The following is a 22,035-nucleotide window of genomic DNA, read 5'->3' as shown; positions in this document are numbered from 1 at the left end:
CTCCTGCCTCAGCCTCCCACCCAAGTAGCTGGGACTACAGGTGTGCACCAATATGCTCGGCTAATTTTTGTATTTTTAGTAGAGACAGGGTTTCACCATGTTGGCCAGGATGGTCCCGATCTCTCGACCTTGTGATCCGCCTACCTCAGCCTCCCAAAGTGCGGGGATTACAGGCGTGAGCCACCACACCCAGCCAAAAGCCTGTCTCCACCTCCAAATTTCTGCTGCTCTGTGTGCACTGGAGATTCCGTTCTTATTCTGCAGTTAGAAGCCCCTCACTGACACTTTTCTGTAAACAGAGGCTGAGTGCAGAGGCATGGTGTTGAGACCAGAGGCTGTCAGGAGATGGACAAGTGCATCTTGAGACCCTGTAACGCGTGTGGCATGCAGGGCTGTCTCGCATGCGAAGTGTCAGGCCAAGGGCTTTGCCATGTGGAGTCCTTAGGTCTCCAGGGTAGAGTTGGGGAAGGACAGGGGAGGAGACAGGACAGCAAGAAAAACTACAAAGAAAGTGGCTCTCCTGAGCCCAAAGGGTGAGGGCAAGGAGGGCTAGTGGGCAAAGGAAGGATGAGGCCTGCCTGGGACCACGTGCCTTAGTTTCAGTGTCCCTACAGGACAGGCCCGGGGAGCTGGCAGCCCCTCAGCACCACTCCAGTAAGTGTGGCGGGCGGAGGCCTCGCTTTCCCAAGGAGATCCCTCCTGTGATGACACAGAGGGAGTCACGGGAAGAGGCCCTGCAGCAGACCTGGAGGCCCCAGAGCCTGCCCTCCCAAGGGGGTCCCACTGGGGCTTTGTTTTAGAGTATCTCCTGCATGAGCCAAGACTTCTACAGCACAATTTGTCCTGGTAATCACCACATAGGACATTACATTTTATTCATTTCAGTCATTTCTTAACCTAGTTTCGTCAGAGCTAGAAAACTTTGATGTTCTCTCCAAAACCTCCATTTGTGAAGCTCAACTAAAAGATGAGCAGCCCTGGGGTTTCAGGGAACATGTACAGACATGCAAAGCCTGAAAAGCCGCCGAGCCTGCCTGTGACTCTCGGGCTCTGCAAAATGCTGTGAATTGTTTTCCAGGAGCCGATTCTGCCGGCCTCACCAGACTCTGCGTGGGTGACCTGTAGCAGCTTTGATCAGGGCTAAAGCCTTCATTGATGCTGCCCTTTTCTCTTGCTAAACACAAGTGATTTTAAAGGGGCAGGTTCATCATCCTGCCTGAAAGCACCATCACAGTGCCCCAGGGATCCAGCTTTACCGACCTAAGGAAATGTCTCTGTGAAAAGTATAAATCAAGCTTTTGTTTGAGCTGATTTTTTTTTTTTTAAGAGAAAAAGGAGATAGACTTGAAAGCTGTTTTTAATTTCATAAGGTTCTCTACGATTCAAGAGAACAAAGACCAAAACCTGACTCCAGCCACTTTCTATCTGTGTAAATTGCTTTATTCTCTCTTTTCTTTCTTGTTCACTCTGTTACACAGGCTAGAGTGCAGTGGTGCCTTCATGGCTCACTGCAGCCTTGACCCCCCAGCCCCAAGCGATTCTTCCACCTGAGTTTCCCAAGTAGCTGGGACTAGAGGCATGCACTGCCATGTAGAGACAAGGTCCCACTATGTTGCCCAGGCTGGTTTTGAACTCCTGGGCTAGAGTTAGAGGCCTGAGCCATTGCACCTAGCCTTTATCTGCATAACTTCCAACAATGAACTTTCAGACTCTGTCTCAGTTCTCATAACTATAAATCACACTACAGTGCATATAATTAACCTAAGAATTAAATGCATAAAGCATGATGCCTAGTACATGGAAAATAGTAAATGTTAGCTTCTTCAAAATCAAGGTCTGCCTTCAGAATGGACTAAGTGATCTCTTCAGAACTCATCACGAAGACAGAATCTCATTATCTGACCCCGGTTCTCTGGCATTCCCTGTGTTTTCATCATACCTAAGTGAGTCAGATCCACACTATCCCCATTAATGTCCTACATCAGTGGTCCAGCTATTTTTGGTTAATAATCAATTTCTTTGAGAATCTGATAAAAAGCTCCCCTTCCACACTCTCTTGTGGAAGCCTGTCTTCTCCTCCTAAACTCCATCTCTCTCTATTCCCTTCCACTCAGGGTGGAAGCTGCTCTCCTCTCCTGGATTCTGTCTTTCTGGATTGTCTCACTCAGTGTGAGAGGTAGCTCTTTCTTTCTCTGTCCTCCTCCTGTTTCTCTCTCTCGCTGTCTAAATAAATCATTTTCTACCAACAAAACAAAACAAAGAAAGCTATGGGTCCCCTCTCTCCAAAAAAGCTTAGTGGTACAAAAGATGCTTATAACTTGGGAGCTGAGGAGGATCACAAACCCTGAGGACACCCTGAATGAAACCCAGGTACACCCATCACTCTAGACTGTCCTTCTGCCTTGATGCAGTGCCCTGGATGGGCTGCAGCTCCTCATTAGAAGGCCTCTGGGCTCCCAAACACATCTGTTTTACCTGGTTCATGGTTTTGCGTGGGCGATGGCATTGGAGGAGCAATGGCCGAGACTTGTCGTCGGAACGCTCATGGTTGTTGGAACACTCGTTGTTGGAACACTCGTCGCTGGAACACTTGTGGTCGTTGGAACAGTGGTGCTCGTTCTAACAGTTGAAACAGTCGTGACAATTGGAGTAGTCATGACCCTGGCTGGAGTGAGAAATCAACATGAGAGTGCGCGTGAGTCAAACAACAAACAAGAGTGTCAGGCTGGAACTGTACCCTAGCACACCAGTGACAGACTGTCCCTAGGTGGTATTATCTCCCCTGAACTCTCAATCTTGGTCATTGCTCAGCTAGAATCTGTGACAGGGAAGGGCTTTGGAGACATGCCCCTCCTTCCAAAGGAAGAGCAGATGTATTGAAAGGTGTATATTCAGCAAGTAAAAACACACACCTCATATTTGCATAGGAGCACTTTTTTTGGGTCAGGGTCTCACTCTGTCATCCAGACTGGACAGCAGTGGCATGATCAGCAGCTCACTGCTGCCTCAAACTCCCAGGTTCAAGCAATCCTCCTGCGTCAGCCTTCCACGTAGCTGGGACTACATGCAGGCATCAGCACACCTGGCTAATTAAAAGAAAGAAACAAAAACCCTTTTTTTGTAGAGGCTGGGTGTGGTGGCTCATGTATGTAATCCTAGCACTTTGTGGGACCAAGGTGGGTGGATTACTTCAGCTCAGGAGTTCAGAGTTCGAGACCAGCCTGGGCAACAGAGCAAAACCCCATCTCTACAAAAAATAGCCAGGTATGGTGGCACATGCCTGCAATCCCAGCTACTCAGGAAGATGTGGCATAAGAATTGATTGAACCCCAGAGATGGAGGTTGCAGTGAGTTGAGATCAGGCCACTGCACTCCAGCCTGGGAAATAAAGTAAGACCCTGTCTCAATTTAAAAAAAAAAAAAAAAAAAAAAAAAAAAGAATCAACCTGATCCTGCTCACCCTTATCCCTTATAAGGGAAACAATCCAAGTCAAAAAAGCTAGGAGACTGGGGCTGTAGCCTTGTGACAAAAATAATAATAATAATAATAATAATAGACTGCAAATTAAAGTTCCTCTTAATTAAAATGAAAATAGAGACAAAGTTTATTAAGGTCATAGGTATTGGGTTCTATTATCATTGTAAGACCTTAGTAGAAGAAGATTCATTAAGAAAAAGCAACAGCCAGGTGTAGTGGTTCACTCCTGTAATTCCAGCACTTTGGGAGACCGAGGCTGGCAGATCAGGAGTTCGAGACTAGCCTGGCCAACGTGGTGACACCTTGTCTCTACTAAAACTACAAAAATTAGCATGCATGGTGGTGATGCCTGCAGTCCCAGCTACTCGAGAAGTCGAAGCAGAAAAATCACTTGAACCCGAGAGGCGGAGGTTGCAGTGAGTCAAGATCATATTACTGCACTCGAGTCTGGGTGACAGAATGAAACTCCATGTCAAAAAAAAAAAAAAAAAGAAAAGAAAAAGCACCAGAAATGAGGAAATCCTCAAGAACCAACTTCTTTCCTCAAATGGTAAGAAAAAAATAGTATGGCCACATAAAGATGATAAAATAGAATGTTCCCAGATTTTGGATTTCATGAACTTCTTAAAAACAACTGGTGAACAGGTGTTGGAATAGAAATGGTTCCATCTAAGGTCACTTTAATTTTCAGAATAGCAATTTTTGTGACATGATGTGAGACATGTTTCAAAAAATCCAAGTTTGGGCCATTGGGAAGATAAAACTATAAGCTTATACAGTATATGTGGTCAGCAAGATTGAGCTGACAATTGTTAAAGCTGTTGATGTATCTACAGGCAGTAACTTATATTTCCTACTTTTTATGTTTGAACTCCATTATAGTTTTAAAATGTTAAAAAAAAAGGGGGGGGGGTGGGACATTTTAACATTATTCTCATAAAAAAAAAAAGGAGGGTTCCTAGGCCAAGTATGGTAGTTCACGCCTGTAATCCCAGCACTTTAGGAGGCCTAGCCTGCTGCCTGGGCAACAGAGTAAGACTCCATCTCAGAAAACAAACAAAGACAGTTCCTTATTTTTTAAATTTTTTTTTGAAATGGAATTTTGCTCTTGCTGTCCAGGCTGGAGTACAATAGCATGATCTTGGCTCACTGCGACCTCTGTCTCCTGGGTTCAAGCAATTTCCTGTCTCAGCCTCCTGAGTAGCTGGGATTACAGGCATTCGCCATCACACACATAGCTAATTTTGTATTTTTTAGTAGAGATGGGGTTTCTCCATGTGGTCAGGCTGGCCTTGAACTCTGGATCTCAGGTGATCCACCTGCCTCAGCCTCCCAAAATGCTGGGATTACAGGTGTTAGCCACCCACTGTGCCCGGCCAGGACAGTTCTTTAAGGTGAATAAATAAAATTCACTGCATTTTACTATGGAACAGTAAATGCTATTTCATGGACCAACTACTACGTTTGAAGTACATTTGGTCCTCCATATTTGTGGGTTCCATATCCATAGATGCAACCAAGACTTTGGCTGGAAAATGTATGGGGGAAAAAGAAGAATATGTTATCTGCTGTACTGAACAAGTATACACTTTTTTTTGCTTGTCATTATTCCCTTAATAATGCAGTATAACAACCAATTGCATAGTATTTACATTGTATTAGGTGTTATAAGTAATCTGGAGATGATTTAAAGCATATGGGACTATGTGCGCAGTTTACATGCAAATACTACACCCTTTTATATAAGGGACTTGAGCATCTGCAGATTTTGGTGTCGAAGGGGTCCTGGAACCAATTTCCCATGGATGTCAAGGGACAGTTGTACTGCTTTAGGAGATAGTTTGCTGATTTTAGCCTGACCTTGAGTTATGCTTGGCCTTGCAATTTCATCCATACAAAAGTGATTCTATTTCCCAAGAACAAGAGTTTATTTAAAAACAGGATTTATGGACTGGGCACGGTGGCTCAAGCCTGTAATCCCAGCACTTTGGGAGGCCAAGGCGGGTGGATCACGCGGTCGAGAGATCGAGACCATCCTGGTCAACATGGTGAAACCCCGTCTCTACTAAAAAAATACAAAAAATTAGCTGGGCATGGTGGTGCGTGCCTATAATCCCAGCTACTCAGGAGGCTGAGGCAGGAGAATTGCCTGAACCCAGGAGGCGGAGGTTGCGGTGAGCCGAGATCGCGCCATTGCACTCCAGCCTGGGTAACAAGAGTGAAACTCCGTCTCAAAAAACAAAAAACAAAAAACAGGATTTATGGCTAATGCCCTTTTCGGCCTTAGCCCACCTGCACCCAGGTGAATTAAAAAAAAAAAAAAACAGGATTTATAGGAACCTCCTGTTTCCCTATTAAGAAAAAAGAAAATTACTACCAAACAGAAAATTCTATTAACCAGCAAGAAATATCAAAGAAAAACTTACGTGGTATAATCTCCAATGATATGGTGATTCTCATGTCATTGAACCATCCCCCTGTGCTCAACATGGCAACAGTACAAGCCACTGTCAGACACAACTGTATTTTGTATAGTCAAAGAAACATTCCTTTTTCAAAGGTCCCCCAATAGCTGATAGCGTGAGTTTTTCCAATAGTTGACGTGGGTTCCATTTGTCCAGACAGTGCTATTTGTGCACAGCCAAGTACATCCACCTCTCTTCCAGCACATGGGTGTGACTGCTCCGCTGTAGCTGCAGGGTAGCGTGACAGAACGACCTGCCACTGCACCAACACTTGCAGAAATTACAGCATCTGCAATGAAGAAAAGACAAACTGAGAATGAGGCCTCAATATTTCCTCTCGGCTGGGCACCGCAGCTCATACCTGTAATCCCAGAACTTTGGGAGGCCAAGGCGGGCGGATCAACTGAGGTCAGGAGTTCAAGAGCAGCCTGGCCAACATAGTGAAACCTGGTCTCTACTAAAAAATATAAAAATTAGCTGGGTGTGATGGTAGGTGCCTGTAATCCCAGCTACTTGGGACGGTGAGGCAGGGAGAATTGCTTGAACTCAGGAGGTGGAGGTTGCAGTAAACGGAGATTATGCCACTGCACTCCTGCCTGGGCTGGCAGAGCAAGACTCTGTTCTCCAATGCAAAAAAAAAAAAAAAAAAATCTTAGTTTTTTTTACTTATTTTACTTTGTTATTTTAGGTTTTTTGTTTTACTTTTTAAAAAATATATTCATTTTTTAATTTTTTTTTTTTTGAGACAGAGTCGCACTCTGTCACCCAGGCTGGAATTCAGTGGCCTGATCTTGGCTCACTGCTACCTCTGTCTCCTGGGTTCAAGCAATTCTCATGCATCAGCCTTCCAAGTAGCTGGGATTACAGACAAACACCACCGTGCCCAGCTAATTTTTTTCTATTTTTAGTAGAGACAGAGTTTTGCCTTGTTGCCCAGGCTGGTCTCAAACTCTTGGCCTCAAGTGATCTGCCTGCCTTGGCTTCTCAAAGTGCTAGGGTTACAGGAGTGAGCCACTGCCGCCCTACCTTTATTTTACTTTTTAACTTGTGTTTTAACTTTTTTCTTTGTATAGTTTGTTCTGTAAGTGCTAGGCTTACAGGAATGAGCCACTGCCACCCTGTTTTTATTTTACTTTTTAACGTATATTTTAATTTTTCTTTATATAGTTTGTTCTATAAGTTGACTTCATTTTATTATTTATTTATTTATTTTGAGACGGAGTCTCACTCTGTTGCCCAGGCTGGAATGCAATGGCACAATCTTGGCTCACTCCAACCTCTGCCTCCCAGGTTCAAGCAATTCTTATGCCTCAGCCTCCCAAGTAGCTGGGAGGCTAATTTTTGTATTTTTAGTAGAGACAGTGTTTCAATATATGGCTCACGCCTGTAATCCCAGCCCTTTGAGAGGCTGAGGTGGTTGGTTCATGAGGTCAGGAGTTTTAAGACCAGCCTAGCCAAGATAGTGAAAATATAAAAAAATTAGCCAGGCATGGTGGTGGGAGCCTGTAATCCCAGCTACTAGGGAGACTGAGGCAGAGAATTGCTTGAACCCAGGAAGTGGAGGTTGCAGTGAGCCGAGATTGGGCCAATCTTTTTTGAGACTGTCTCAAAAAAAAAAAAAAAAAAAAAAAGAGCTGGGCGCGGGGGCTCACGCCTGTAATCCAAGTACTTCTTTGGAGGCCAAGGTGGGTGGATCACCTGAGGTCAGGAGTTCAAGACTAGCCTGACCAACATGGTAAAACCCTGTTTAAAAAAAAGAAAAAGAAAGAAAGATTGCCCAACGGCACTCCAGGCAGAGTGAGACCTCATCAAGAAAGAGAGAAAGAAAGTCCGGGCACGGTGGCTTACACCTGTAATCCCAGCACTTTGGGAGGCTGAGGAGGGCAGATCATGAGGTCAGAAGATCCAGATCATCTTGACCAACATGATGAAACCCCTGTCTCTACTAAAAATACAAAAATTAGCTGGGCATGGTGGCATGTGCCTATAATCCCAGGTACTCAGGAGGTTGAGGCAGGAGAACCGCTTGAACTAGGGAGTCAGAGATTGCAGTGAGCCAAGATTGTGCCACTGCACTCCAGCCTGGAGACAGAGTGAGACTCCATCTTCATTAAAAAAAAAAGAAAAGAAAGAGAGGAAGAAAGTGAAAGAGAGAGGGAGGGAGGAAGGAAGGAAAGAGAAAGAGGAAGAGAGAGAGAGAAAGAATTGAATGTAGTTGAAAAAAATCAAAAGGCACAAAGAATACAATGAGGGTAAACTCTCCCTCCACCTCCCATCCTCCACCCCCACCCCACAGTACCCACAGTTACCATTGCCTATATACATGTGTCTATGCATACACATCTAGCCATTCCTTTTTTTAGTTAAATACAAATGGCCACATGTGACACACTGTGCTGCATCTTGCCGTGTTCATGTAGCAATGAATGTTGTAATTCATAGCAGTTAAGCAATTTCTTTGGCATAAAACTCTATTCTGGTCCTGCTCACTAGTTAACTCATAGCCATCCAATGGTGCCCAAAGAACATCTACATTCAGCCACCACCGTCCCCTCCCCTTCTCCTACCCCATCCTCTGGGCTTCTAACCCCCCTTTATTCCCTTCTTCCCACTGAGGGCGTGTACTCATTTACCTGCTAGAAGTAGGATGAGGCTTAAGACGACCCCTTGAGGAGGCATTATGAGGTTGACCTGAAGGAAAATGAGCAGACGGACTGGTTGGTACCCCCCACCAGATGGTATCCGTTCAAGTCTTAATTCTCAGATTGTGACTTCTCTTTTCACCCAACTGGATGATTTATATGAGCCTGCTCTGCTGGGAATGAGACAAGACCACACACAAAACGGCTTCAGAGCTCTGTTTGTTAGTTTTCTGTGGCTGAGACTCTGTACCTTCCAAAGGACAGGGAAAGCTGTCCGCAGAAACAGCCCGATTTCCCAGCTTCTTCCCCACTTAGAGCCTCCAAACTGACTCCTGGTCCTGATACAGGAAATTGGGGAACAAAAAGGAAACTGGAAGCAGAGAACCCGTGTGGCTCAACGGCAGCACGCGAGCTAAGGCCAGCCTTCCAGTGGCAGAGATGCACTTGCTTTTCCGAGGAAACTGGGCCTTTGATGGATGCGGGGCTCTTCCTGCTCAGTCGCCACAACAACTCATCCCTAGTCTTAACAGTCACATTACCAAGTTTGCCATTAGCAAGAGGAATTAAGAGTGAATGTGAGTCACTGCACCTAACCTTTCATCCTCCGGACAACGATTCAGACTGCACCTTACCAAGGGATTTCGAGAGAATGCTTCCGAAAACCAGCTTCAGGAAACTGGAGCAAACACGTTCATATCCAGGCTCTCTCACTCACAGTGCTGGGTGACCCTGAGAGTTCCTGAACCTCTTCAAACCCCTATTTCCTCAGTTGTAAAATAGCACTAAAAATACTTCCTCTATCTCCCACCAGGGATTGGTATAATAAGCAAAAGCAACCATGGAAGAACTTCGACAACTAAACCTACATAGGCACTAATAGCACTAGCTAAGGATTTTGGAGATTTTTTTTTTTTTTTTTTTTTTTTTTTGAGACGGAGTTTCGCTCTTGTTACCCAGGCTGGAGTGCAATGGCGCGATCTTGGCTCACCGCAACCTCCGCCTCCTGGGTTCAGGCAATTCTCCTGCCTCAGCCTCCTGAGTAGCTGGGATTACAGGCACACGCCACCATGCCCAGCTAATTTTTTGTATTTTTAGTAGAGACGGGGTTTCACCATGTTGACCAGGATGGTCTCGATCTCTCGACCTCGTGATCCACCCGCCTCGGCCTCCCAAAGTGCTGGGATTACAGGCTTGAGCCACCGCGCCCGGCCGAGAAGTTATTATATAGCAGGCTCTATGTCAAGGATCCACACGCATTAAATCTGGCTGTTGAATTCTGCTCTTAATCATTAAACCATACAAACATGAGTAAGCTTGCCTAGTACTTCATTAACTCCTCTTCTGGTCTAAGAATTCAGAACTTCCAAGGAGGCAGTGGTGCTCTATCTTGCAGCTTATGACAGGCTTCGTGGGAAAGTGGATAGTCTTGGCATACTGTGGCTGTGGGTCGCAGGCTACCGAGGAGTGGGAACCCCTGACTCCTGCAGCCTCTGTACTCTGACATGATATCTGATGCTACTAACGTGACGCAGACGAAATTTGGCCTGCAAGTGTTTTGTATGGCAGCGTTTAAAAATGCATTTCTTGGCCAGGTGCACTGGCTCGTGCCTGTAACCCCAGCACTTTGGGAGGCCAAGGCAGGTGGATCACCTGAGGCCAGGAGTTCAAGACCAGCCTGGCCAACATGGCAAAACCCTGTCTCTACTAAAAATACAAAAATTAGCAGGGTGTGGTAGCAGTTGCCTATAATCCCAGCTCCTTGAGATGCTGAGGCAGAAGAATCGCTTGAACCTGGGAGGCAGAGGTTGCAGTGAGCAGAGATCACACCACTGCACTCCAGCCTGGGAAGCAAGAGTAAAACTTCATCTCAAAAAAATAAGAATTCATTTCTTGCTGGGCACAGCAGTTCATGCCTGTAATCCCAACACTGGGAGGCCGAGGTGAGCAGATCACCTGAGGTCAGGAGTTTACACCAGCCTGGGCAAAACAGCAACTCTCTCTCTCTGCAAAAACCAGAAAAATTAGCCAGGCCTGGTGGTTTTGCAAGGCGCTCTCTCTGCAAAAACCAAAAAAGTTAGCCAGGCCTGGTGGTACATGTCTGTAGTCCCAACTACTCAGGAGGCTGAGGCAGGAGGATTGCTTCACCCTAGAAGTTGGAGGCTATGATCATGCCACTGCATGCTAGCCTGGGTGACGGAGCAAGACCCTGTTTCTTAAGGGAAAAGAAAAAGATTTTTTAAAAATTTGATGTAATCCAATTCTACCACTTATTACTAATACATTGAGCTAATGGGACATGACTCAATATACTAAGGATGTGAAAAGTCCAGAATTGTGCAATCGGGCAGGGACATGGGTAAGTAAGTAACTAATGAAATCAGAACGAGGTAAATATATCATCAGACCACATCATTCCCCACTTACAACCCTCTCATACCTCTCTCAGAAAAAAAAAAAAAAAAAAAAAAAGTCCTAAATCTTTACTCAAATTACTGAAGCCCTAGTGATCTGGCTGTGACCTACCCCACAGATTTCTTCCACCACTCTCTCCCCTGCTCACTCAGCCCCAGCCATGAGAACTTTCTTTCCAATCTGCCTCAACCCGACGGCCTTTTTCCTGGCTGTGTTCTCCATCTAGCTTCCCCCATCCCACTATTTTCACTTTTTTCCTTTTCATTTTTATCCTGGCTTAAATGTTACCTGCCTGAACATTTCACTGGCCCCTCAATCTAAAGTAGCCAAGCAGTTCCTCTCTCTATTATTACCTTATTTCCCTTAATCCATTTTAACTGTGTGTGTAATACATGTGGTGTCTGTCTCTATTCCCTCCTGTAGAGTGCTGTCCAATAGAATTTTGGTAACGGAGTTATTCTGTGTGAGTGCTGTTCACTACAGTAGCCATTAGCCATATATGACTATTGAGTACTTTAAATGTGGCAAGTGCCAACTAAGGCAATTTTTTTTGTTTTGTTTTGTTCTGAGACAGAGTGTCACTCTGTCACCCAAGCTGGAGTACAGTGGCACAGCCTTGGCTCACTGCAACCTCCGTCTCCTGGGTTAAAGTGATTCTCTAACCCCAGTCTCCTGAGTAGCTGGGACTACAGACGTGTGCCACCACGCCTGGCTAATTTTTGTATTTTAGTAAAGACGAGGTTTCACCATGTTGTCTAGGCTGGGCTCAAACTCCTGGCCTCAAATGATCTGCCCACCTTAACCTCCTAAAGGGCTGGGGTTACAGGTGTGAGCCTCCATGCATGGCCTAAAATTTTTTATTTAATTTTATTTTAATTAAAATTTTGGACTGCTTGAGCCCAGGAGACAGTCTTCAGGGAGTTGAGATGACATGGCTGCACTCAAGCCCTGGATTACAGAACTTCCAAATAAATAAATAAAATTTAGGCAAGGCGCAGTGGCTCACGACTGGAATCCCAGCACTTTGGAAGGCTGAGGCAGGTGGATCACCTGAGGTTCGGAGTTCAAGACCAGCCTGACCAACATGGAGAAACCCCATCTCTACTAAAAATCCAAAATTAACTGGGTGTGTTGGTACATGCCTGTAATCCCAGCTACTTGGGAGGCTGAGGTAAGAGAATGGCTTGAACCCGGTAGCTGGAGGTTGCAGTGAGCCAAGATGGCACCATTGTACTCCAGCCTGGACAACAAGAGCGAAATTCCATCTCAAAAAATAATAATAAAAATAAAATTTAAATTGCCACACATAGTGATTGTGTTGCATAGCACCCAACTCCAGACCATAAACTCCTTAAAGGCAATTTAAGTATTAATTGAGGACAGGCACAGTGGCTCACACCTGTAATCCTCCCAAAGGAGGCTAAGGTGGGAGGATCACTGGAGGTTAGAAGTTCCAGACCAGCCAGGGCAACATGGTGAAACCCTGTCTCTACTAAAAATGCAAAAATTAGCCAGCCATGGTGATGGGTGCCTGTAATCCCAGCTACTTGGGAGGCTGAGGCAGGAAAAATGCCTGAACCCAAGAGGCGGAGGGTGCAGTGAGCAGAGATCACTCCACTGCACTACAGCCTCAGCCACAGAATGAGATTTAGTCTCAAAAAAAAAAAAAAAAAAAAAAAAAAAAAGTATTAATTGAGTCTGGGGGCGGTGGCTCATGCCTGTAATCCCAGCACTTTGGGAGGCCGAGGTGGGTGGATCACAAGGTCAAGAGATCAAGACCATACTGGCCAACATGGTGAAACCCTGTCTGTACTAAAAATATAAAAATTTGCTGGGCGTGGTTGTGTGCGCCTGTAGTCCCAGCTATTCGGGAGGCTGAGGTAGGAGAATTGCTTGAACCTGGGAGGTGGAGGTTGCAGTGAGCCGAGATCGCGCCACTATACTCCAGCCTGGTGCCTGGTGACAGAGCGAGACTCTGTCTCCAAAAAAAAGGATTAATTGAATAGATACACAAATGGAAACACAAACCCATAGGAAAAGACCATTCGTTTTGATGACAGGGTGTGGGGGGTGGGAAGAATTTCTAAAAAAGTGACATTTGAGAAGAATGGGTGGAAAGTGTTTCAAGTGGAGGAAATAATGGGCCAGAGAGAGCCAAGACAGGGATGTGGAGCCAAGGCTCTGAGATGCTACATAACTGTGCAATCCCATAGGATTGAACCTTCTGACACGAGACTGTCTCCCATGAGAGATGCCTGTGTCCTGAAGACTCCCAGATAATATAGCACAGGGGACTCTTTTCTTTATGAGCTATACAACCTCCATGAATCATACTCTTTAGGGCCAACTTCATGACCCCCTGAAGGATGCATCCCAGTTGCGGGTTAGCCTTCGGGTGGGGCTGGAGGTGACAATCCTTGGGCACCAAAGCTGAATTTCCAGTCACTCACTAGGGAGCTGCATGGGTGTAAAGCAAAATTAACAGCTGTGAATTGAAATGATTCAGAACCTAGGCTGGGCACTGTTGCTCACACCCTTAATCCCAGCTACTCAGGAGGCTGAGGCAGGAGAATCACTTGAACCCAAGAGGTAGAGGTTATAGCAAACCGAGATCGCACCACTGTACTCCAGCCTGGGAGACAGTGAGACCCTGTCTCAAATAAATAAATAAATAAATAAATAAAATAAAATAAAATAAAATAATTCATTGTTCTTTCCTGCAACCCCCACTCACTTACTTCCCTGCTATCTCAGCACACATCTTATCTCTAGCTCCAGCCTCCTGCAAAACAGGTCAGCTGCTCATATTCCCCATGCTCTCACCACAGCAAGTCCCCCTCCACAAGTAGGGACTCGCCAACTCCATGTCATTGTACCTGTCAATCTCTCCCTCATCCCCGTCACTTTCTATTAGGCCTCTATAACCCAGACTGCTGCCATTCCCTCCAAAACTGTCTTCCTACCTTCCACGTCTCTTCCTGCCCTGTCCACTGCCTTAAGCTAGTTATTTTCCTTTACTCCTCTGATTTCACAACAAGTAATATTGTTTTTTATATCTTTTATAAAGATTATACAAGTTACAAGGTACCTATGTTTATCATAGAAAATATATAAAAGGCCAGGCATGGTGGCTCACTCCTGTAATCCCAGCATTTTGGGAGGCTGAGGCAGGAGGATCACTTGAGGTCAGGAGTTCAAGACCAGCCCGGCCAACATGATAAAACCCTGTCTCTACTAAAACTACAAAAATTAGCTGGGCGTGGTGGCACATGGTTACAAGTCCACCTACTAGGGAGGCTAAGGCAAGAGAATCACTTGAACGTGGGAAGTAGAGATTGTAGTGAGCTGAGATCACACTGCTGCACTCCAGCCTGGGTGACAAAGTGAGACTGTGTCTCAAAAAAAAAAAGAATATTTTAAAATACCGGAAGTGTACTCGTTTAACAATTATTTGTTGACAATCTGCAATATGTTAGAAATGATCTATTCATTTGGAATGTACTAATGAACCAAAGACCCCTGGTCTCATGTAACTTACTTTTTTTTTTTTGGGAGATGGAGTTTTGAGCTTGTTGCCCAGGCTGGAGTGCAATGGCAAGATCTTGGCTCATTGCAACCTCCATCTTCTGGGTTCAAGTGATTCTCCTGCCTCAGCCTCCCAAGTAGCTGGGATTTTGGCGCCTGCCACCAAACCCGGCTAATTTTTGTAATTTTAGTAAAGACAGGGTTTTACCATGTTGGTCAGGCTGCTTACAAACTCCTAATCTCAGATGCCCACCTTGGCCTCCCAAAGTGCTGGGATTATAGGCATGAGCCACCGTGCCTGGCCTCACGTAACTTACATTTAACTGAAAGATAAATATACAGATTTTTTTTTTTTTTTTTTTTTTTTTGAGACGGAGTTTCGCCTTGTTACCCAGGCTGGAGTGCAATGGCACGATCTCGGCTCACCGCAACCTCCTCCTCCTGGGTTCAGGCAATTCTCCTGCCTCAGCCTCCTGAGTAGCTGGGATTACAGGCACGTGCCACCATGCCCAGCTAGTTTTTTTTGTATTTTTAGTAGAGACGGGGTTTCACCATGTTGACCAGGATGGTCTCGATCTCTTGACCTCTTGATCCACCCGCCTCGGCCTCCCAAAGTGCTGGGATTACAGGCTTGAGCCACCGCGCCCGGCACAGATTTTTAAAACATCACAAAAATGTAATTTATCAGCATATTACGAGATGATGAATGCTAACGCATAAAGGATACACAGAGCAGGGTGAAGGTGGTTGGGAAGGGTTGAGGAGGTGCTGAGTTGCAATTTTAAATCAGGTGGTCAGGTTTGCATAGTGTCTACTTTTACCAAGAAGGTGATTATTTGAGCTAAGACAAAGAACAAAGAAGTTAGCCAAGACATGAAAAGCTTTCCATGGAGACAGACAGGAAGGGCAAAGGCCTTTAAGGCAGGAGGATGCCTGGTGTGTTCACAGAGCAAGAGAGGCCAGCATGACTGGAACAGAGCAAGGGACAGGGAGCACAGAGGAGTGAGGGCAGAGGACAGACACATGGCGCTTAGGAGCCATTTTTTGAGGACATAGGCTTTTACCCCGCATGAAAAGCTGCACCACTGAAGGGGCATAGGGTAATGGGACATAACTTCCTCCGAGAAGGACCGCTGTGGCTGCTAGACTGAGAAGCAGGGAGACCTGTCAGGAGACCATGGTAAGGTTCCAGAAGAGATGGATTAGCTGTGCAAGTGGTCAATGAACTTTCCTCACTCAAGCTAGAGTAGCCAGATAGAAATGGCTCACAGCTGTAATCCCAGGACTTCGAGAGGCCAAGGCAGGAGGATTGCTTGAGCCCGGGGGCTCAGACCAGCCTGGGCAGCATAACCAGACCCTGTCTCTATTACAAAATATATTAGCCAGGCATGGTGGCATGCCACTTGTAGTAGTGGTCCCAGCTACTCAGGAGGCTGAGGCAGGAGGATGGCTTGAGCCCAGGAGGTGGAGAAGTTAGAGCAAATAGGATTTCCCATAGGATATGAGGAGAAAGGGCCTAAGATGACTCAAAGGATTTCAGCCTGAGCTATTGGAAGAGCTGGAGGTGCCAACCAATTGAGACAGAGAAAGCTGCAAAGGCTGGGTGCAGTGGCTCACAGCTCTAATCCTAACACTTAGGAAGGCCAAGACCCTCTCACCTGAGGTCAGAAGTTTAAGACCAACCTGGCCAACATGGCAAAACCCCATCTCTACTAAAAATACAAAAAAATTAGCTGGGCATGGTGGTTGGTGCCTATAAGCCCAGCTACTCAGGAGGCTGAGGCAGGAGAATTACTTGAACCCAGGAGGCAGAGGTTGCAGTGAGTTGAGATGGTGCCACCGCACTCCAGACTGGGCAACGAAGCAAGACTCCCTCTCAAAAAAAAAGAGAAAAAAAAGAAAAAGAAGCAAGCTGCATGACCACAGGTTTTGGAGGAAATATTCTGGGTTTTAAGTATGTTGAGTTTGACATGTATTAGACCCAAGTGGAGACTGCTGGAGTTCAGGAGAGAGATCTGGGTTAAGATACACAGTTACGAGTTATTTGCTTAGAAATGGCTTAGGAATTCAAAGGATTCGATTCAAAGGAATGTCTGATGCTAAGGACTAGGTCCGAGGACCTTCCAGCACTAAAAGGTTAAAGTAAGGCCAGGCATGTTGAATCTTACCTATAATCCCAGCACTTTGGGAGGCCAGGGCAGGCTCGTCACTTAAGGTCAGGAATTCCAGGCCAGCCTGGCCAACATGGTGAAACCCCGTCTCTACTAAAAATACAAAAATTAACTGGGCGCCATGGCACGTGCCTGTAGTCCCAGCTACTGGGGAGGCTGAGGTGGGAGAATTGCTTGAGCCCAGTTCTGGGCTGTAGGGCGTTATGCTGCCTGTCCGCACTAAGTTTGGCATCAATATGGTGACCTCCTGGGATCGGGGGACCACCAGGTTGCCTAAGGATGGGTGAACTGGTCCAGGTCAGAAACGGAGCAGGCCAAAACTCCTGTGCTGGTCATTAGTGGGATCACGCCTATGAATAGCCACTGCACTCCTGCCTGGGCAATGTAGCAAGACTCCATCTCTTTAAAAAAAAAACAAGTAAAAAAAAGTTCACAAGGAAGAAAATTAGAAGATAATTGAAAACAGGAAATACTTTAAAGGAGTTTGCATTTAAAAATATTAGTTGGGCATGAATGCCTGTAGTCCCAGCTATTTGGGAGGTGGAGGAAGCACTTGAGCCCGAGTTTGAGGCTGCAGTGAGATATGGTAGCGCTACTACACTCCAGCCTGGGTGACAGACTGTGTCCCTGTCTCCAAAAAAATAAATAACAGCATCTTTGTATGATCTGGAGACAATCAAGAGGAAGAAAGGGAAAATTTGCTGGGGCAACAGGTCAACAGAGAAGTGTGATCCACTGCCCGATTAGAAGATTCCAATTCCCAACCAGGGATATCTTATTGGTGCACACGCTAAGCGAGCACATGTGTCTGGGGAAGCTCCGGGTTGATTGCTTCCTCAGTGAGGTAGGAAACAGTTGAAAGTTAGCAGTAAGGATGGGGAAGAGGCTTGAGGAATTTGAAGAGAGCTTTAGGAGAGCAAATGAAGTAGGGACCAATGTTCTGCCATCTGGCAGCACTCACGTATCACTGGAAGTAGGAGGTCACGAGGTTGACGCTTTCCAGCTACCTGCAGCTGCAGGCTATGAGGGACGAGGAAGACCCACATCTGCAGATAACTTCATTATATTCCCAAGTATTTCTCTAAACATCCCTCCCACTTTAGAGGTATTTAATGGCTTGTCAGTGCCTTCAAGGCAAAGTCCAAACTCTTAAAGCTGCCCACCTTCCCAGGCTGGTCACGCCCTATCATTCTAAGCCTCACAAAGTTCCAGACAAACCAAATCACTTATACTCATTAATCTTTGCAAGCTCGATAATTTCAGACACATGAGACTACTACAAAACTTCAAAAATCAGCAGCCGAGCCTGGGCGGAGTGAGTCCTCATCTCTACAAAAAAAAAAAAAAAAAAATTTAAAAATTAGCAGTGAGGCCGGATGTGGTGGCTCACGCCTGAAATCCAAGCACTTTGGAAGCCGAGGTGGGCGAATCACCTGAGGTCAGAAGTACAAGACCAGCCTGACCAACATGGTGAAACCCAGTCTTAAAAAAAAAAAAAAATTAGTGGTGAGTGGTTGCACAAGTGTGTGGTCCCAACTATTTGGAAGGCTGAGGTTGGAGGACCAATTGAGCCTGGGTCAAGGCTGCAGGGAGCCATGATTGCACCACTGCATTCCAGCCTGGGGCGACAGAGCAAGAGCCTTTCTTTCTTTTTTGGAGACGAAGTTTTGCTTTTATTGCCCAATCTGGAGTGCAATGGTGCCATCTCGGCTCACTGCAACCATCACCTCCTGGGTTCAAGCGATTCTCCTGCCTCAGCCTCCTGAGTAGCTGGGATTACAGGCAGGTGCCACCAAGCCCAGATAATTTTTTGTATTTTTAGTCGAGACGGGGTTTCACCGTGTTAGCCAGGATGGTCTCAATCTCCAGACCTCAGGTGATCCACCCGCCTAGGACTCCCAAAGTTCTGGAATTACAGGCATGAGTCACCGCCCCGTTGAGTAAGAGGCTTTCTCAAAACAAACAAAACAGCCAGGTGTGGTGGCTCACGCCTCTAATCCCAGCACTTTTGGAGGCTGAGGCAGACAGATCATTGAAATCAGGAATTCCAGACCAGCCTGGCCAACGTGGTGAAACCCTGTCTCTACTAAAAATACAAAAAATTAGCCAAATATGGTGGCAAGCTCCTGTAGTCCCAGCTACTCAGGAGGTTGAGGCAGGAGACTCAGTTGAACCCAGGAAGTGGAGGTTGTGGCTCATGCCTAGGTTCAGGCCCTTAGGAGGCCAAGGCAGGTGATCACTTGAGTCCAGAAGTTCAAGACCAGCCTGGGCAACACAGTGAAACCATATCTCTACAAAAATGTTTTAAAAATTAGCCGGGCATGGTGATGCACACCTATAGTTCCAGCTACTCAGGAGGCGGGGGTGGGAGGATCTCTTGAGTCCAGGAGTTTAAAGTTACAGTGAGCTATGATCAAGCCACTGCACTCCAACCTGTGTGACAGAGCAAGATGGTCACAAAAGTCAGCAGCCAACACTAGGCTTTTGATTTACTGAACATTATATGAGTTTTTTTTTTAATAATGTTTTTTGAGACAAAGTTTTTTGACTCACTTTATCCTCTGCCTCCCAAGCCCAATCCATCCTCCTGCCTCAGCCTCCCCAGTAACTAGGACTGCAAGCATGTGCCACCATACCTGCTAAGGTTTTCTATTGTTTTGCAAATGGGCTCTCACTATGTTGCCTAGGCTGGACTCCGATTCCTGGGCTCAAGCAATCCCCCTGCCTTGGCCTCCGAAAGCGTTGAGATTACAGGCATGAGCCACCACTCCCAGCTACAAATATTTTTACTTTACAAATCATAAAACTACTAACAGAGTTATGCCCTCAACACATTTCCACATTATTATGTAATCCCCATTTTACAGATCAGGAGAAGCTCAGCAAAAGTATGTGTTGAGCCGAAAGTCACAGTTTCAAGCCAACCTGAATAAATACAGCTCAACACAAAGGTACCACACAATTTTCTGCAGTTTTATTTCTTCCTCCTATTTCTCACACTAAACTTGCCCAGGTAAAGTAAATTAGGCCACTATGGAAGTCCATGATTCCATTTAAATAAAAGTCAATTTCTCAGGCGATCCAAAAAACTCTGTTTTATGTAAATTTCCCCTAAATTTCTTGGCTCAATCATTATTGTCCTTATATCTCATATAAAACTGCAAAAGTCCAAGCAGCTATATCCTGGTTTTCTTTTTGCCATAAGTTTCCAGAGAACTGCACTTACCAGTTAGTTAGGAGGCCATTTTCCAGCTTCTCTTCCCTCCTCCCAGTCTGTCAGTAGCTCTCCTCCAAAGATCTTTGTAGATAAAGACAACTTTCTCCCAGAATTCCATTCTTTATCTCTTTGCCACGCCCTTACATAAGAATAATTGGAAGCACGTTTGAACATTACATTTCTCCAGTAGGCCGATCTTTTTGCTAGATTTGATCCACTTACAAATTTAAACAGATTACAGGGAGTTTATTAGTGGGCTGGAATAGTACTTGTTCTCTGCTGGGCCTTTTTTTTTTTTTTTGCCTTTTTTCTGTCGCCCAGATCGGAGTGCAATGGCGCAATCTCGTCTCATTGCAACCTCTGCCTCCCGGGTTCAAGCAATTCTCCGGCCTCAGCCTCTCGAGTAGCTGGGACTACAGGCACTTGCTACCAGGCCTGGCTAATTGTCATATTTTCAGTAGAGTCAGGTTTTCACAATGTTGGCCAAGCTGGTCTCTAACTCCTGAACTCCGGTGATCCACCCACCTTAATCTCCCAAAGTGCTGGGATTACAGGTGGGAGCCACGGCACTCTGCTGGGCTATTTTTAAAGATTCAGCCAAGATCTGGATATTAGGTCAGACTCCAGGCTTGAAAATTTTTACTTTATTTGAGCTGGAGTCTCTCTGCTGCCCAGGCTGGAGTAGAGTGGCCCAATCTTGGCTCACTGCAACCTCTGCCTCCTGGGTTCAAGCAATTCTCTGCCTCAGCCTCCCAAGTAGCTGGGATTACAGGTGCCACTACGTCCGGCTAATTTTTGTATTTTTAGTAGAGGCGGGGTTTTACCATGTTGCCCAGGCCAGTCGCTAACTCCTAACCTCAGGTGATTCTCCCACCTCAGCCTCCCAAAGTGCTAGAATTACAGGTGTGAGCCATTGCGCCCAGCCAGTAGTTTCGTATTTCCTACTCTACTAAAAAATAGAAAAAAAAATAGCCAGGTGTTGTGACACATGCCTGTAATCTTAGTTACTATAGAGGCTGAGGCACAAGAATTGTTTGAACCCAGGGGACAGAGGTTGCAATGGGCCAAGATTGCATCACTGCACTACAGCCTTGGTGACAGAGTGAGACTCTGTTTAAAATAAAAAGAAAAGAAAAGAAATATTTCCGGGAAATATTAAATTAGGCCAGGCATGGTGGCACATGTCTGTAGTCCCAGATACTGGAGAGGCTAAGGCAGGAAGATCACTTGAGCCTAAGAGGTCAAGACTTCAGTGAACCATGATTGCACCACTGTACTCCAGCCTGGATGACAGAGGGAGACCCTGTCTCAAAAAAATACAAAAACAAACAAGAAATATTAGATCCAAAAAACAACATGGTGGCTCACACCTATAATCTCAGCACTTTAGGAGGCTGAGGTGGGAAGATCACGAGTCCGGAGTCCGAGACCAACCTGGGCATGTGAGACCTTGCATCTATGAAAAATAAAAGTTAGCGGGGTATGGTGGCATGTGCCTGTAGTCCCAGCTACTTGGGAGGCTGAGGTGAGAGGAAAACAATTTAAAACACACCCACAACCACCACCACCTATTTTACAGGAATCCAGTTTTGCAAAAACACTGCAACAAAATGACAGCATAGGTTGGTATGTATGCACATGTGCCTACATGGAAAAGTTACAGGAAGGAACCTACAAAACAGGTCAGGTCAGAGGATCCTATCTGGTAGGGAAGCAGGCTGAGACAAGAGGACTTTCAGTTTGAGGCTAGATATTTATGTATCATTTGACTATTTTACAAGAATGTGCCAATATGCTGTTAAAATAATGCATGCAAAGTGTTTTAACAACAACAACAAAACACAAATCACAATCCCAAAACTGTACATTCTTGCAAAAGTAAAGTACTTTATTTTGGTTGGGGGGGAGACAGGGTATTACTCTGTTCCCCAGGCTGGGGTGCAGTGTCACAAGCACGGCTTACTGTAGTCTCAACCTCCTGGGCTCAAGCAGTTCTCCCACCTCAGTCTCCTGAGTAGCTGGAACTACAGGAACATGCCACCAGCCACCATACCCTGCTAAATTTTTTTTTTGTATTTTGTAGAGACAAGGTCCCACTATGTTGCCCAAGCTGTTCTGGAACTCC

At 45.7% G+C, this 22,035-nt stretch overlaps 2 protein-coding genes across 12 annotated transcripts in view; one reads left to right on the top strand and one right to left on the bottom strand.

Moving 5' to 3' along the window:
- The window catches only part of IQCE (IQ motif containing E), a 100,325-nt gene that overhangs the window by 39,724 nt on the left and 38,566 nt on the right, over window positions 1-22,035 (top strand). Inside the window, exon 23 of one of the 9 annotated variants that reach the window (XM_074390615.1) lies at window positions 1,079-3,980. The exons of the other annotated variants lie outside the window; for them this stretch is intronic. Coding sequence (XP_074246716.1) covers window positions 1,079-1,125 — 47 coding nt within the window. The 3' untranslated portion in view covers window positions 1,126-3,980. Of the gene's footprint in view, window positions 1-1,078; window positions 3,981-22,035 lie in introns of those variants that run through there. 9 annotated transcript variants of the gene reach the window in all.
- HAVCR2 (hepatitis A virus cellular receptor 2) overlaps window positions 6,146-22,035 on the bottom strand; it is a 54,227-nt gene continuing 38,337 nt past the window's right edge. Inside the window, exons 8-10 of one of the 3 annotated variants that reach the window (XR_012515335.1) lie at window positions 19,920-20,049; window positions 8,577-8,634; window positions 6,146-6,232 (exon numbers count right to left, since the gene is read on the bottom strand). Coding sequence is in view for 1 of the 3 variants with exons in the window: in XM_074390616.1 (XP_074246717.1) it covers window positions 19,970-20,049 (80 nt within the window). In the remaining 2 variants the exon portion in view is untranslated. The other 2 variants (XR_012515336.1, XM_074390616.1) reach the window with 2 other exon arrangements.

This window comes from Saimiri boliviensis, chromosome 20, assembly GCF_048565385.1.
Source record: "Saimiri boliviensis isolate mSaiBol1 chromosome 20, mSaiBol1.pri, whole genome shotgun sequence".
NCBI classification, from domain to species: domain Eukaryota; kingdom Metazoa; phylum Chordata; class Mammalia; order Primates; family Cebidae; genus Saimiri; species Saimiri boliviensis.
Note: the sequence above shows the minus strand (reverse complement) of the source record. Positions and strands in the feature narration are given on the sequence as shown.